Source organism: Sardina pilchardus, chromosome 18 (genome assembly GCF_963854185.1).
Source record: "Sardina pilchardus chromosome 18, fSarPil1.1, whole genome shotgun sequence".
Taxonomy (NCBI): Eukaryota; Metazoa; Chordata; class Actinopteri; order Clupeiformes; family Clupeidae; genus Sardina; species Sardina pilchardus.
In genome coordinates this window covers 23,425,226-23,442,725 of record NC_085011.1, presented here as the reverse complement: position 1 = coordinate 23,442,725, position 17,500 = coordinate 23,425,226, and the positions used below count along the sequence as shown (strand labels likewise).

General features: G+C 50.5%; 1 protein-coding gene across 2 annotated transcripts in view; it reads right to left on the bottom strand.

The window, feature by feature from the left end:
- wdpcp (WD repeat containing planar cell polarity effector) overlaps window positions 1-17,500 on the bottom strand; it is a 73,530-nt gene that overhangs the window by 13,720 nt on the left and 42,310 nt on the right. For both annotated transcript variants that reach the window (XM_062520243.1, XM_062520244.1), the window contains 6 exons: window positions 16,654-16,790; window positions 13,176-13,373; window positions 7,735-8,386; window positions 2,097-2,285; window positions 1,129-1,252; window positions 432-495 (listed from right to left, as the gene is read on the bottom strand). In XM_062520243.1, the coding sequence (XP_062376227.1) occupies window positions 432-495; window positions 1,129-1,252; window positions 2,097-2,285; window positions 7,735-8,386; window positions 13,176-13,373; window positions 16,654-16,790 (1,364 nt within the window). The remainder of the gene's footprint in view (window positions 1-431; window positions 496-1,128; window positions 1,253-2,096; window positions 2,286-7,734; window positions 8,387-13,175; window positions 13,374-16,653; window positions 16,791-17,500) is intronic.

The window sequence follows — 17,500 nt, the reverse complement described above, 5'->3', positions numbered from 1 at the left end:
GAGAAAGAGAAAGAGAGGGAGAGAGAGAAAGAGAGAGAGTGAAAAAGCGAGAGAGCAGAGAGAGAGAGAAAGAGAAAGAAAGAGAGAGAGAAAAAGAGTCCTGAAAGAGAGACTCCACTGTTCTTGCTCCCTCCTCCTAATGAAACACTCAATGGCCCGGTCTCGCCTTGCTACGATAAAGAGACGACAAAAAGAAAAACAAAAAAAACAACAACAACGCCAAAAAAACAAAAAAAAACGAACAGAAAAAAAACCCCACACACACACACCAAAAAAACTCTGCGGAGTTCCTCTGGGCTACAAAAGCAAAAACTTGCTAAACTACTCCGTGGCTGTGCACTGTGGGGAGACGAGGAGACCACTGCAGGGTCAAACGGCAGAAGAGGGGGCTCGCGGAGAGCCATAATGAACGGATTATAAAAGATACTCACCATAAAAAGGTCTCGCGCCCCAATGTCCACGGCCAGGAGGAAGGCCTTTTCAAACCGCTGGTGCCTGAGACAAACACGACGAGAATGCCAATGTGTGAATGACAACGGAGGCGTGCAGAACTATCCAGGCTTTTCCAGGCGGCTGAGTGAATTTCAATTCTATTGGCTTGATCTGACTCACTATCCACAGGTTTCAAATAGAGAGGCAGAGAGGGAGGACTAGCTCAAGAGGAGCACAGCAACACATGCACAACATAAAGCTGGGAACTTTATTTCAACTAACCTAACACAAAGTCCAAAATCCATTTGGTGGAGAACACAAATAGACAGTGAGACACACTTTTTAGCAAATTGTATACTAAACAAATGTAAACTTGAACAAATTGAGAGCACAGAGATAGTCATATGCATCATTCCACTATGATCGAATCTTTGTTTTTCATAAGGGCTATTGCTAGAGTGTACTTCTCTGGACACAATATCGTATTTAATCATCATAAAATGAATTTCTAAGGAGCAAGACATCACTGATATCACATGTGGGATAATTCACCTCTTCTTACATGCCCCACATGTCATATATTGTTGCCCTGCATTAACCCCCTGTTGCTTGTGTGAAGGTGGGGTCCCTTGCGAGGCCGTAGCAGGGGAACAGGTGTGTGTGTGTGTGTGTGTGGGGGGGGGGGGGTTGTCTCACCTGAGCAGGTGGTGGAAGAAGCGGCGGGCATATCTGCTGATGGGCTCCCTGAACTCCAGAACCACTGTGTCCGACATCGGCCGGGATGGAGCGTAGAACACACCTAGAGCGGCCTCCAGCTGGGCTGCATGTGAAAACACACACACACACACACACACACACACACACACACACACACACACACACACACACACACAAAGATGACCATGGCATCAAATCTCTTTCAAACACACACAATTAAACATTTAAACAATACAGCGGTATCAACTGTATCAATACTGGATTAAGCTTTACTAAACAAAGACAACACGCCGCTAACATCAAATTAAATGAATAATCTGAAAAACCTTTTTCTGGAGCCAATGAATTATGAATGAACTTGACAAAAACTGGAGTAAGAAAGTACAGCTGTACTTGTGGCAGGTGTTGAAGTATAAAAGCCTGATACTGGTCCTACTGTAAGCACTTTCACACATAACCTCTGTTTAATACACGGAGATTTGTTACCCGGACATGCTACCCTTCGAATGATTCAGACATGACGCTAACCTCCGGGCTGACACACACGGGCTCTGGAGCTGTTACCCCGACGGTCCCGACACAGAGTTCTATTCTAGCGGCCTGAAGCAGATAGGGCATCACTGGTGCAGCTGAGCCAGGAGTTTGATTAGTTTTGCACATGTTTCTCTGAACAATTACCACTCACAATTATGTGAAATCACTCAACCAAACAGCGGTCGTAATTTGTTTGATTTGATTTGAAAGGCTCTTTTCTGTTAACATAATGTGACTACAGCGCTATCGGACATAAAACAAAGCGCAGCGGACAGCTGATATGGAATGGGCCCCCCTACACACACGCCCCCGAGGAGAGGGCAGGGAGGATGAGGATGAGGATGAGGAAGAGGAGGAGTGGGAGGGTGGAGATGAAGAGGACGGAACGAGGGAGCTGTCGGTCTGTCTCTCACCCTCGCGCTCGGCGTCCAGCGGCAGCCGCAGCAGGTGCTCGGTGACGGCGGTCAGGGCGCGGTAGCACTCGCCGCCCGCCACGCTCCAGTCCAGCGCCGCCAGGACGCCCAGCGCCTCGTCCGCCTGCCCGTGCCGCAGCCGCTGCAGGACCAGCTCCACCGGACCCAGCTGACCGCTCGTCAGCGCGCCTGCGGAGAAGGGACGACAACCAGATAAATCGCCGGGAGAAAAACATTCTCCATTCCCCTCGTTTGCGTCGGTGAGACACACAGAGAACCATCCACAGTCTAAGCTAATCAACATTTCATAATAAAAGCCCTCAGCACAGAGATCATTATAAACCCATTCACTACAGCATACATCATACATACTGGCACATGTAATATTAATGGCCTCCTCCTGTAATATATCTCATGGATGGATGGATGTGACTATGTTTATACTATGACCTTCTGTGGAACAAAAAGGAAAACATGTTGCCTGCTTGAGAGCACTTTCACACACTGTTTTTCTTTCATAGGCATGTCATAACACTATCATTGGAAGACTGCATGCCACATAGTGTATTCCCCCTCTCTCAATCTCTCTCTCTCTCTCTCTCTCTCTCTCCTTCTCTCTCTCTCTCTCTCTCCATCTGGTTCCTGTACTCACAGCTATCATATGCTAATGGTCACTTCCCCTCCAAACTCAAGCCAATTAGGCCCCCACACATTCCTCGTCCACTTGGCGGGCACCACGCCGCCTTCGTCCGCTCCCACTGAGCCGGTCATCATCCGCCCTGGGCCCTGTAGGTCAGCCGCCTCGCTGATAGCCCTCCTCTCGGCTGCCGTCAGTGCAGAGGGCTATCAGCTGGACGTCATGTGGACACACTTCCCCCCCCCCACACACACACACACAGATAGTGAAGGAGGCTGCGCAGGGTTTCTCTGGGCAGGGTCAGGCATCGGGGGTAAGTAACTGGCAGAAGATCTTTAAAGGCACTGCACGGCGCCAGATTGGCATCGACGGGCGCATCGATCAGCTCGCTCTGCTTGACAGCCTCCTCCACGCTGCAGGCTAAAAGCGCTGGGCTAGAATATACATGGAGTGTCAACATGGCAGTTGTGATGTCCATACCATGCACGGTATAAATGTACATATATCTATGTAAACATGAGAGAAGGGCGTGCAATGCCTATATGACACTTGTGATGTCTAACGTATATGAGAGAGAGCATGTTTTCCACAAAATTCGCATGATAATTTGAAAGGTTCTGTGTTTTCCTCATGTTGTTTTGGCTTTTCACGCAAAGTTCACAGAAAGGCCAGGTGAGACACTGACATGCGATACAGCTATGAGGACACTAACTGGATACGTTTTCTGCTTCTCCCATACTCTTTTTCTCCTCTGTGGTCACATCTCCTGTCGGCCTTCCTCTTCACCCTTGTGTGAGGCCCTTCACCTGACACCTGCGGTCTCCCCCACCACCTTTTAGTTACTAGCACCCCCCCCCCCCATCGTTCTCTTTCTTTATTCTACACCCACACGCTTCCCCCCCACCTACATCATTACCCATCATCTTCCGCCTACCTCAATTCTTCTCTATCATCTTCCATTCCCTTCAATTGTCACCTTTCCTCTCTCACACCGCCTTGTCTTCTCTCCTTCTCTTCCTCCGCCCTCTTTCTCTCTCTCTCTCTCTCTCTCTCTCTCTCCCCCTCTCTCTGCCGCACGGGGTTTCCGTGACTGTGGCAGACGGCAGTCCGGACCGAGGGCCTGTGATCACAATGAGCAGTAATCACCCGCGGCAGCCGACACCTCCACTGCCGGTACAAGCACAAAAAGAGTGGACTTAATTATTCAGCAGTCCGCTAATCCGCCGGTATTGAATCACCGGCGGCAGAAAGGCAGAATCAATCGGAGCGCCGCTTAACCTTGTTCATTCCTCAACAGGAGCTAAAGCCAGTGAGCTCTCTTCACAAACCGGCCAAAACAAAAGGGGCCCGCGCAACTGTCATAATGAAGATCACACACTCACAGTGGCGGACACGGACACACACACACACACACACACACACACACACACACACACACACACACACACACACACACACACACACACACACACACACACACACACACACACACACACGGGCTCTGAATGCTGAATGCTGTCCGCCATAGCAACCCAGTCCTACAGGGCATTATTGTTTTTACCCCACCTCCATCCCCACCCCGCAATGATCCTCCCCGCTCTGCAGGTAATTCCACAGGAGAGCCCTGGGTGTGTGGCGTCAGCCTAATCTGATACGGGCGGCGCCCGGGAGGGTGACCCTGGTCAGGTGCGCGTGTCCTCCATCAGCGACGGAGTCACGTGCGAGTGTGGAGAGTGTTTCTTTCTTCTGGACGGCCACCATATTGTCTAATTGATTTAGAGGAAATGGTGTGAGTGAGGGGTGGGGAGTGGGGGAGTGGAGGGGGCTGGGAGATGGGTGCGCCCAATTAAAATTACAAGCAGGCAATTAGCAGGCGGCCCAGCCTAAATCCTCTAAAGAGCCCGCTAATGTGGCAAACGCATCAGCTGAGCTTCCCATGGATGGGATGGGGTGGGGAGGAGGAGGAGGAGGAAGAGGAAGAAAAATTTGAGCCGTGCGTCACCGTCTGTTCCTGGCTAAGTCTCTTTGGAGACGGAAAAGCAGCGTACGCGCAGAGAGGCAGAGAGAGAGAGAGAGAGAGAGAGAGAGAGAGAGAGAGAGGTGGATTATCCACAGGAAAAAACCTCCGACCCCCCCCAACTCCACCCCCCATATGCTTTAGTGACACAAACACAAGGTGCAAAAATCACGCTCAGGGCTCCTCGACGTCCTGCAGAGAGCAGCGACTCCAGCGCTGTCCATGAGGCGGGGGGAGATAACTCCTGACAGAAAGAGAAGACTGTAAGAGCAGCGCTGACAAAAACAGGAAGTAGAAATCAAAATAAAATGTGCTTGTGTCAGGGTGGGCATGACATTTCAGAGCCTGATAAGGCAACCAATGGGAAAACTGACAATCTGAAGGTAATTATAATATACTGTACTTCCAGAGATAACAATGACGGCAGGTGGACAATCAAAACTGCAGTGATATGTGCAAGCTTTCATGACAAGCACCAGGTTAATGTGTCCTTATCTAGCTACAGAGAATTCAGAGAGCTTCAGAGAAGTCCTTTGAGGAGAGGGAATGCCCACTTATTTCATAGCTTTAATAAAATAACAGAAAGCGACAGTCTGACAGTTGGTGGACTGCATGAATGCAGAAAATCAAGAAGGTATCGAGGTTAGAAGTGTGGAGAGATGCTCTTTACAGCTTCACTGTGCAGCAGCGTCATCACGGTTTGGAGGTGTCAGTCCCACCTGTACCTCTGCACCCCAGGTGTGTACTTCTACGCTCTGAGATTAAACAACAACAACACCGACAACGACAACAACCAGTAAACAAAAAATAAACAGGACACCATTTGGCTTTAGGGGCCCAAACTGTTTTGAAAGCACACTGTTTCCCCCTTAGAAGACTACGGTGAAATATTAAGGAATATTCCGACACGCTCATGAGTCGTATCACACACGCTCGGAATAAGAGGAACGTTCTGCACCAAATTAGGCAATTTGGATGATTTTCCAGTCCCATTGGCCTAATGTTGGTGGAAAAAAAATGTGGCAGTGCAGACAACAGCAGCTAACATGACGCAACTGTCACGACGAAATATTATAACGCTGTGCTAAATTTGTTTTTGCTTTGATTTCAATGTGCAAATTAGTCTTCCTTTCCTCTCCCCTCTTGTGCTCTCTCTCTCTCTCTCTCTCTCTCTCTCTCTCCCTCTCTCTCTCCCCCCTCTCCCTCTCCCTCTTTCTCTCTGCCTTCTCCTAGCGTGGAACCCAGCTGCCCTTCAATATCCCGTCTGCAAACCAGAGCAACTCCAGCAAACGTGTGCCCAGATGAGATAACTGGAGAGGCGGCGGGGAAAAAAAAGCAGCACGAGAGAGGGAGAGAGAGAGAGAGAGAGAGGGAGAGAGGGAGAGAGAGAGAGAGAGGGAGAGAGAGAGAGGGGAGAAAAAGAGGCTTCCTCTGGAAAGCTGGAGGCGTGCCAAGGCTTTCTTCCTCCGCTGCTTCTAGCTCACTCTATCATGTAGCGGCCCTAATGAAATGAGTCAATAAATAAAGGAGCAAGCGAAACAAGCAGGCAGACAAACAAACAAACAAACGCGCCCAAACGCGCCGCACACCCGTCCCCCTGAATTACCCGTTAACACAGAGATGCACGTTTTCTTTTTTTTTCTCCTCCTTTCTGTTTTTTTTTTTCACTTTCTTCATCAAAACCCTGGCACATGATCAGAGGAGAAAGGGGACTATTGTCGTCCTACTGCCTCCCTCCCTTCTCCAATTATTCCTCTCTCTCTCTCTCTCTCTCTCTCTCTCTTTCTCACTCTCTCTCTTTCTCTTCTCCTCTCCTTCAAACTTCAGTTGAGCTGCAATGTGTCACATCTTCCTCCAAAGTCACAATTAAACAAGGCTGGCTTGGCAGGTTTTGATTGGCAAACTTTATCTGAGTCCCCCCGAGGGACACGCGGCCACTGTAAATGATTTATCGGCAAAAATACATCCCACAATTCTCCTGGAGGCTCTGGCCTCGGGGCAATTATTGAGTGACCTCTACAAGTGAGGCTCCTCCCTCTGTGTGACTGCCAAATTAAACTGAACGCGGTGTGTGTGCGTGTGTGTGTGTGTGTGTGTGTGTGTGTGTGTGTGTGTGTATGTGTGTGTGACCGGAGGTATCATTTATCATAGGCGTACGTCAGAGTCCCAGGTACTGAAAATGAACTCATTAAGCTAATTAGTTGAGGTATTAAAGGGGGGGACTGTTGATCAGGAGGCTGTAGTGTTGGTTTGGTGAGCTGGGGCTGGGGCTGGGGCTGGGGCTGGGGCTGGGGCTGGAGCTGGGGCTGGGGCTGGGGCTGGGGCTGGCACCTCCAGAGCAGGCAGGCAGGCAGGCAGTGGAGGGGAACTGCAGAGGAGCTAAATGAAGCGGCCGCACCAGCAGCACACACCAGCGCCCACTACTCCTGGGAGCCTTCTGGTCAAGCTGAGCCCATCCTGGGAGCCCATCCACTGCCCCTTCTCCTCCCTCTCTCTCTTATTTTCTCTCTCAGTTACCTTGCTTGCTCTCTCTCTCTCTCTCTTTCTCTTTCTTTCTCTCTCTCTCATTTCTCTCACTTTACTGCTCCAGTCCAATGTCAATCTATTTCTTGCCATCTCTCGGTCCTCCTCATCTGTCAAACAGCTGCTCGCTTCCCTTTGTTCTCTGCACTTCACCCTTTTCCTCCTGGCTTGCTTGCCCATGTGCACACACATACATGCACATGTACAAAACACACACACACACACACACACACACACACACACACACACAGACCCCTACCTACATACACAGGGACGCACACACACAAGAACCTAGTTGGACAGGCACACACATATACACTCACACAGAGACCCCTACCAGTACCTACACACACACACACACACACACATAGGCGCACACACACAGGCGTGCACACACACACACACACACACATAGGCACACACACAGGCACACACACACACACACACAGAGAGAGACTCACCCAGCTTTAGCCTCAGTGCAGCCACGGGTCCTCCATGGAAGCTGAGCAGCAGCAGGTCGTGGACCTCCAGCCCCCCGTCCCCCGCCGCCTGACTCCCCCACTGGGCGACGGCCCACTGCAGCCCCACCAGACCCCCGGGGGCCCTCAGGTGGCGGCACAGCTGGAGGCTGGGGCCCGGCGAGCGGCAGGCCTGCTCCTCGTCCAGCAGTCGCAGGGGCAGCGGCGCCAGGCCCAGGTCGAAGCACTGCAGCTCGCCCTGGCCACCTCCGACCACCAGGAGGCCCCCCGCCGGGTGCCAGGCGCACAGGCTGGGCAGCATGGGGCAGTGGGCGCGCAGCGAGAGCCCGGCGGCGCGGCCCACGTCGCGCAGCACCAGCGACGAGTCGCTCAGGCCCAGCAGGAGGCGGCTCTCGGAGGGGTCGCGCGCGCAGCTGATCGGCCGGGCGGGAAGGGTCAGCCGCTGGACGGACAGGCGCTGCAGGCGGCCGCGGGCGCTCTCGTAGGTGGCGCTCAGGGCCGTGACCGCGGCGACCGAGGCGTCGGCCGCTGAGGGGGCGTCCGCGGGCACCTCCAGCGTCAGCAGCTGGTACGGCTGAGTCAGGCTGAAGCTGCAGTCCAGTGGGTCGCCCTGGGTACGCACACAGCTCAGCACCTGCACACAGAGAGAGAGACAGGGGGACAGGAGGAGGGGGGAGAGAGGGGGGGGAGAGAGAGAGAGAAAGTAAGTCATTGGGGAACATAAAATAAATATAGACAAAAAGTACACGTGGGAGTAAAGAGGAAAAAAATCCAGAACTTCGGAGGGGAAGGCGACATTAAAGAAGAGAGTGAAAATAATGGAAAGTGGGGGGAAAAAAGACAGTAAGCTCAAGTGTAGGTACAACATCTGTACCAACATGGCTAACACAACAGTGCTATAAAGATGGCATCTATAAACAGCACCTTCAGATCATTTCCTCTCACACACTCCTCATCTCCTGGTCTAACAAATCAAACAGAATCACAAATGTCCTATTGATTAGGCTGCCATGTATATCTGACATTTTTAAATATCACTTGACGAGACATTTATACATATTTTCCTCCTGTCGATGGCCGATCGATACGGGAGGCGAAAACTCCCCGCTCCCGCTCGGGGATACAGATGTGTGTGAGGGAGGCCGTGACAGGACGCGCTGACCGTGGCCACGGTGGCGAGGCTCGCGGCCGGCCCGGCGTGTAAGACACGTGTAAAGTTAATATTCAGCGTGTGTGCTACATCACTTGCGCAAACAGGGGCACCGTGACAAAAGATATCGCCGCCATGCGCCACCGCTACAATGAGGCATTCTGTAAATTTGTTTGGAGATTTAACCTCTACACACACAGGCTTAAAAAGTCCCTATCGGAAAAAAGCATTCAGGGTTTTTTTTTTTTTTTTTGTCTGTCCCCCCCCCCCCACCCTTTTCTCGCAGTTGCCTGCAGTAATGAGTGTGGTTCATTTCGCCGTGTAGACAGAACGGGGGATCGGGGCTGGCTGGCGCAAAGCTGGGTTTTGTCGGCGAGTGCCAAAAAGGGAGTTAAGCAGGTTGCCTATGGTCTATGTGAGGAAGCAGATGATTTTTTTTTTTTTTCCCATAATCCCCAGGGCCGGCTCCTGCTGCTCCCCAGGGGGGCGGCGGAGGGGAGAGAGAGGGAGGGAGGGAGGGAGCGAGGAGGAGGTGGGGGAGGGATGGGAAAGGGGAGAGGAGGAGGAGAGAGAGGAGGAGGGGAGGGGAGGAGGTGCTGACAGCACAGAGGAGAGATCCGGATCGCTGCCAGCTCTCCACAGTGGCGGGGCCCGCTGAGCCACACCTGCCCCAGCCACGGGCCTGGTCCTCTGGGCTTCAGCCGCAGCTGGCCTGGGCCTCGGCACCAGCAGCCCCCACCGACCCCGCCGCCCGCTCTCCGCGGCCATAGCCACCGCCGCCGGGAGAGGCCAGTTGGATGGCCACAGCATAGGCTCTCTTGCTGGGCTTATCCCACTGAGGAGTGGGGCTCTCACTTCAGCAGGGCAGGGCAACACACACACACACACACACACACACACACACACACACACACACACATGCACACACACACACACACACACACACACACACACACACACACACACACACACAGAACTTTCACACAGCCTCAGCGTCACACACACCAACAACAACAAAAAAATAACCACAATAACACAGACAGCAAAAATGAAAGCAACAAATACAAAACCAAACAAAACAAAAAAAAACACCACAAAAAAGGTAAACCGTGGCAGCCGTTCGTTAGCTGGCGTCTGTCACAGCACTGTGGGCCATTTTGGGGGTGCCCACCTCTCATCCTCCCCCCAGCCCCACCTCCCCCAGCCCTCGTTGAAAAGCGCTTTAACATCTTCACAGGGTGATCCTTCTTAAGACCTGCATTGAGAGACGCCTCAAATCCCCACAGCTGTTCCTGAAACAATGAGAGATTCAATTTCACAAAGTGAGCCCAAGACAAACGGCATCTCCACGCACCTCCAGAGCTCAAACGCAGCCAGGGAGAGAGAGAGAGAGAGAGAGAGAGAGAGAGAGAGAGAGAGAGAGAGAGAGAGAGAGAGAGAGAAAGAGAAAGAGGGAGGGAGAGAGAGAGGAAGAGAGAGGGAGAGCAAGAGAGGGAGGTAACAGCAGTAAGTAGGTCTTTCCTAGTTATTGGTTTCAGTGACTGGTCAAAACTATTCTTCCCTATTCTTCTCCTCTCTTCTCTGAACTCTCTCCTTTTTTCTTCGGGAGGCATGAAAGATAAACCCAGCATCGTCCAGCTGAGTGCCAGCCCTTGTTCACAGCAGTGCCCTTTTTGAGCCAATTTTCCAGCCCACGGAGCAGAGAGAGAGAGAGAAAGAGAGAGAGGGAGCGAGAGAGAGAGAGAGAAGGAGTAAGGGAGTGGGGGAAGAAAAGGAAGAGAGGAGAGAGAGATAAACGAGGAGAGGGTGGTGACTCCTGAATAAGTTTTTTGGTCTCCAGATTGGGGCGCAGATGCGGCGAGCAGCAATCCCGTTGCCACTGCACAGATACTTGTCAGCCTGGTGTGCCATGAAATCCTCCACTGGCTCCTGCACATACTGCCCTTATGCACGACGGAGGGAGAGAGAGAGAGAGAGAGAGAGAGAGAGAGAGAGAGAGAGAGAGAGAGAGAGAGAGATGGAGGGGGAGATGGCCTACAGACCACAGGCTTACCCCCCCCCCACACCCCCACCCCACTTCTAACCCAGTTAGGAAATACACCAACAAGAAGAGATTTTGAACTTTAAAATGTCTTTGAAGTTGCGATTTGTTGTGATTACACTTTTTTTTTTACATTTTGTTTTATCTTCATGAATGTAAATTCATCAAGATGTTAAGCTAAAGTGATAATGTGAAATGCTAATAAATATCTTTAGTCTTTTGCAAATGTGCTTATTGAAGTATAATGAGCAAGGCGTTTTCCTACAGTGCTCATTTGTGTTGTAAAATGTGTCTGGAAATGGCTCAGCAGTCGCGCGACTGGCATCACAAACATACACAGACAACCAAGGGGGATAAGTGTTAGAAGATAGATAACAGGATACACACACACACACACACACACACACACACACACACAAAAGCACACATATATATACACATAAGAACGAAAACATAAACACACACGCACACAAACAGACAGACATAAAACAACAACGGCAACAATAACAACATTCAGTTGGAAAAATATGTGCATCTGTTTTGCTTTTTTCCATTAAGATTATTAAATTCCAGCAAGAGGGAATCGTTAAAAATGTTAAACTGCTGCATAAACCGGCACACATACCGGTACATATTTTTTTTCTCTTCCAGCGTGCCTTGGCTCTTCTTATCAGCGAGGGGTAAGAATTAAGACCACATAGGGAAATAAATCAGACTTTTAAATGCCAGAGACTTAAGTAGAAAATTGGCTTAGCATGCAGATAGCAAACTTAACAAAAGGAACATATATATGAGCTTGAAGTGATTGAAGTCCCAGCCTTTCTGATGAGCAAAGTGTTTGATTTGCTCCATGGCTCTTACATAAACTGCTAGCTTAATTTCACACTGCGGATCTGAAAATGACAACAAACACTTTAATTAGAAACGATGCAGGCAAGGAGACTTTAATGTTCTTTAAGCGGAAAAGGGGGGAGAGAATGAAAAAAAAAAAAAAAAATAGGTGAAGGACTAAGATAAATCCAGTGCGGGTTCCAAACCGTCTGAACCGCCCGGCATCCTCGCTTGCTCGCCTGTTTATTTATTTCTTTCCAAACCTCCCCCCCTCCCCCTGCAGCCCTCCGCGTTTGTTTTCATTATGTGCATATGCAATTGGTAACGCTTCTCTTTCACTCCCTCTCCATTGCCTCCCTCCCTTCTCTCGCTCTCCGTCTTTGCCTCGACTCTTATTTCTTTGCACCCCCCCCCCCTTCCTCCCCCCTACACACACACACACTCACCCCCCCCACCCCCTGCACGCTCCTGAATATTTTGCATGTGTTTAAGAGACGCCGTGCTATCATTTCTTAAGCTGCGCAACTCGGAAAAATTTGGGATCGTCTGCCGCGTACAACATTCCCGCTTCTTTACCAGAGCGGAGGGGTGGCGTCGGCTCCAAGGGGGAGTGGCGGGGGTGGGTGGGTGGGGTACCAGTGGGTTTGTGGGGTGGCAGCCATGCTGCCAGTGCCTGTGCCCAAATCACAGCTTAGTTCCCCATCTTTACCAACAAATAAATAAATAAACGGAATGGAATGAAATTGAAACGCCACCCCTGAGATGTCTAAGGCTATGCTAGGCTACTGCTGCGGCTCTATGGCGGTGAGGAAGAGGGGAAGGACTGTCACTGCTGTAGGAGAACACACTAGCAGCATTACGCTTCCTTGACGTGAACGTCTGCTGCCGCCGCAGAACTTCCTGGCAGATCAAAGAGGTCCGCCAGCGTCTAGTCCATTAAGAGAGAACTCTGGGAGACGTGCGAACGCGCGTCGCGTCTCTTACGCTTCCCAAAATAACACCATCTACGTTACCTAAGCTGGAGTCGAGATGACATATAGCGGAACTGCTGCGCTGTGCAGCGCTGAAAAGCCATGGTGTTGCACAAATGGAACTGAAGTTGACACGTGACATAAAAGGCAGGGAGCATGACTAAAAAATGCAGAGAACACGACTAACAACAAGAAAAGGAGGTGAGAGAAGAAGACAGAAATACAGTGGAGGGGAGGGAGAGAGACCAGCCCAGCCCCTGATCACTCGAGCATCACTGCAGCATCATTAAAACCCTCTCCATTATTTAGGAGGTTATGCCCTATTTATTAACTGACCAGTGTGTGTTTACATTTCAGCCCAGTGCACCCTTCCTCCCCCCCCCCCACACACACACACACCCCTCCCATGTGTGCTGGACCTGGCTCTCACCTTGAGGCCCGCGGGGTCAGAGCAGCTGAGCAGAACCAGGTTGGCCCTGTCGGCCTCGCTGGGGAGCGGAGACCAAGGCCGGGCCTCCTCCTCGTTAGGCGCCGGCCACCAGCACACGGCCACGTCCTGCGAGCGGCTCAGCCCCACGCGCCGGCCCAGACGCCGGCCCGCTCCACTGGGCAGCGCCACGCTCGAGACCTGGGGGGGGTGCGGGGTGGAGGTGGGGTGTGGGGTTGGGGAGGAGGGGTGGGTTTGGGGTTGGAGAGATGAGACATGTAAAATTAAAGAACGAAAACAACAAACAAAACAAAACAAGGGCAAAGACGATCAACATACACAAGTGCGGGCTGGGAGGGATCAGACCGTGCCTCGCCATGGTGCCCATGAGGTGGGTGTCCAGGTTGGCATAAGAGGAAGACAGAGGGAGGCAGAGAGAGAGAGAGAGAAAGATGGAGAGAGAGAGACTTTCTTTTGATTATGTAGCGGGGTATTGCTTTAGTAATAAGGTTTCGCGTGTCACTTTCGGGGCATTCAGGGTTTCAGGCTCCCCACTTTTTCAGATAATTCATTTCAATAACCATGTTTGTTCGGCATTCTTTTTTTTCTTCTGGTGGCGGTGGAGGTTGTTTGCCCCGCAAATACAGACACGCTCCTACGCACTAAGGGCTGCGGACTGCTCCTGTAATGAGATCTCAAGGTGCCCGGCACAGTTCATCGGGAGAACGGGGCCGTCCAATAACCACCATAACAATAAACAAGACGCATTGTACGTGGGGGAGGGGGGCGGAGGAGGAGGAGGAGGGGGGAGGGGGGGGGGGTACAGATAAAACCCCCGACGCAAATGAATGCAGCCTTCCAACTTGAAGGTCTTCTGCTATGACCCCGGCCTTTTATGTGGGGACCACGGAGCTTATTTGCTTTTCTGTAACAAGAGCGATTTCCATACCGCCTTTTATGGCACTGGGGTTTATCTGCGCCAGTCACAACACAATGGCGTCTTCCCCGCGTGTCAACAGCTCTATCTCGCCAGTCCCAGACTCGCGGCTGCCTCGACCCGCCGCCATGTTGGAGAGGGGAGGAAAGTGCAGGCATGAGCGAGGGAATGGGGGGTGGGGGGGGGGGGGGGGGAGTGGGGTTTTTGGTGGTGGGATTCGGGTGGGGGAATGGTGGGTGTCTCGGTGCTGAAAGATCATTTGGCTTTGTGATGGCTGTTTAAAGGCACCAGAGATAGAGAGAGAGGGAGAGAGAAAGAGGAGGGAGCGAGAGGAGCTAGGTTTAGATTTCCCCCACCCACATTTCACAGCAATGAGACGGACCAAAATCGCCCCAAAAATATATCAAGAGACGCCAAAAAACACACACACACACACACACACACACACCACAGAGGAGGGGGAGAACACATATCTTCTTTTACTCTCCTCCTCTTCCCAAACACACACACACACGCACACACACACACACACACACACACACACACACTCCCGTCCCCTCCCCTCCAACTTGCCATCTTGCTGGCGTTTGCTGGTCAGCAATAATCAAACTGCTTTCTGGGGGATTAGACTCAAAGCTTAGCCTACTGGACCAAACACTGGGAGAGGCCAGGGGGGTCCCCTTATCAGCCGTGCGCTTCTGGATCCAGGCGCACTACAGGAGAGATTGCTTTCATATTCCCGTCTGTGCCGCAACAAAGGCCGACAGTAATGCTATAACGCCACGGAGCAATGGGTGTTAAGGGCCCGATGCATTTATGTATTGTATTTAACACATAATCAGACTCATCCAAATTGTGATCTCACCACTTGGCTCTGGCCATTAAAATGGGGTTAATGCTTTCAGGGGATGGAATAAAGCCTCTTCCCTCCATTTTTTTAAAAAAAAAATTTTTATATGTGGACCAAATTTTGGGGGGGGGGGTTGGCATATATAATTATATAAATGAATAAAAGAATGCACAGAGTGTGAGGGAAAAAAACAGAAGGAAGAAAAGATCACCTCTGTTTTTTTTGTGTGTGTTTTTTTTTTTTTTTTTTTAAGCTTCGGGCTGAAGGGCGAACTTGACCCTGCCCCAACTTCCCACCCAGCCCCCTCCAGCACCCCCCCCCCACCCCCCCTCAACCTTTGCGTCTCCTCGGCAGAGGCATAAGCTGGGTGAACATCACAGAGTGAAAGAAATCCCCGCAATTATAGAGCTACCCCCTCACCCCATCAACGCAGATCCTCCTTTTGGCTTAGAACAGGCGTCCTCCAAAAACCCCACTGTCTGCCCATCCGCCCGCCCGCCCGCCTGTCTGTCTATCTGTCTGTCTATCTGTCTGTCTGCCTGTCTGTCTGTCTGTCTGCGGCTCGTTCTTTATACCACACATTACCACCCCTCTAGCAAGTGGACCCAGAGAGTATGAGCCACACTGAATTTACATTTCTATGCACTCGTTTTAGTCGAGCACTTCTATCGAAAAGCCACTGATAGCAATGTGAACGGGTCGTTTATCTGCACGTCTGCATGCAAGCTCCGTTCAGGGCGAGAAGAAAGATGTTCACCTATCTGACGGGAAGAGTTTACTTCTGGGGGGGGGAAAGGGTTGAGGATCAAATATGGCTGCCGGCTGGATCCGATTCTTGGAGACGATCAGATATTCAGACGTATTCCCTTATTTATGATTATATCGCGGCTACATTATTAATGTAATCGGTTACTGTGTCAATCAGCCTGCCATTGACTACTAGAACACGATATGCTTGGTAATTAAACTCTAGAGCTCTGTCTTTCTCTGAAATGGGTGAGTTTTTACTGTTGTTTAGCTCATCGTGTCTCCCATGAATTCTCTTCACGCTTCGAAGACAGCATCTATCAAATCTCAGGACGGCATTAACACACTGGGTCAATCAGCGTGTGCTCTTAAAAATTAAACACTGTGTAACTGTGGCCTGGAGAATGACAATAGCCTTACCCTCAGAAGCCTATATGGTGTCCTGAAGTCAATGTGGATTCCTCCCAAATATTTATGATAGAGGGTGTTATTTGACACTGTGAGGAGATCTAATCTTTAAAGGGGGGGCTTTCACAAACTCCAAAGCCACTAAAAAACAGTTAAGAGATTTCGACACTTTATTTTCTTTTTTTTTCCGACAGACAAACAGATCATTTGTGGTTATTTACTGACCAGCCCTGCCCTGCCGCCCCAAAGGTGGCCCCCGGGGTGTGCAGATGGAGGAGAGGATGCTGGGTAATTGCTGCTGTGTCATTCCCCTGTGGTGAGGCGGGGAAGGTAAGCCCACTCCTAATCACCACAAAAAGCCAAACAACCAGAGGCACCCCCTGGGTCCTTAAGTGGCTTTAATTGAGTCACCACATATCCCCTATCCACCTATCCTGACCAACAGGTTGTGTGTGCGTGTGTGTATTGGGGGGAGGCATGGTAACAGTTTGTGTGAGTTTGAAGTGGCGGGCGAGTGGGGGGTTGTGGGTTGTTCTCACCTTAAGCTCTGATGGAGAGAGCTTGTCCACGCGTCGACTGGACTCGGGGGAACCCTGGGTCTTCTTGGCCATGTGAATCAGACACACCTGGTTCTTCTCCACAAAGGTGAGCAAGAAAAGCTTGTCCGTGATGACAGCTGAAGGACGAGAATAACCAACAAAATAATCTCTTGAATAAAAATGATTAAGAAAGACTGACATACAGTAACATAAAACAAGCACGAATCGATTCAATACATATATTTTTTTTAATCTGTTGAGTAGGAAGACATCAAACATAGCTCATTAGAATTATGGTGCAAAAACAGAAGACAACCTCAATAAAGGCTGTTTACAGAAATGTCGGTCTGGAATAAATCACTTCAAAAGAGATCAGAGTGTGCGGCTACCCTGTCCTTGTTCGTAAAAACATAAGACCGAAACATTACAGGAATCAGTCATCGGTCCTCAAGTGTCCCTAGAAGTGGGTAATTTCACCCCCAACACACAGACGAGGACTGGCACAGGGGTCCCGGTGCTGAACACACCTCAGAAAAAGAGAACGTTCACCAGGAACAGTCTCCAGCCTGGGGGGGCTGTGGCGCTTTCATGCCAAAGAGAGAAAATTGCACTTGATCCAACTAAACTGTTCACAAGCCCGGTGAATGGTGATTAGCAATTAAGCCCACCACCCTTGCAAAAAAAAATAAAGAATAATAATAATAATCTGTTTATGAAACCAATTAAACAGTGTGAAAAAAATAATAAAATAATACAAACCACTCAGATCGCTACTGCTGTAGCTGGAGAGAATACTTCATCCCCCAAATAAAAAAAAAAGAAAGACTCAACCGCAATTAGAAATGGA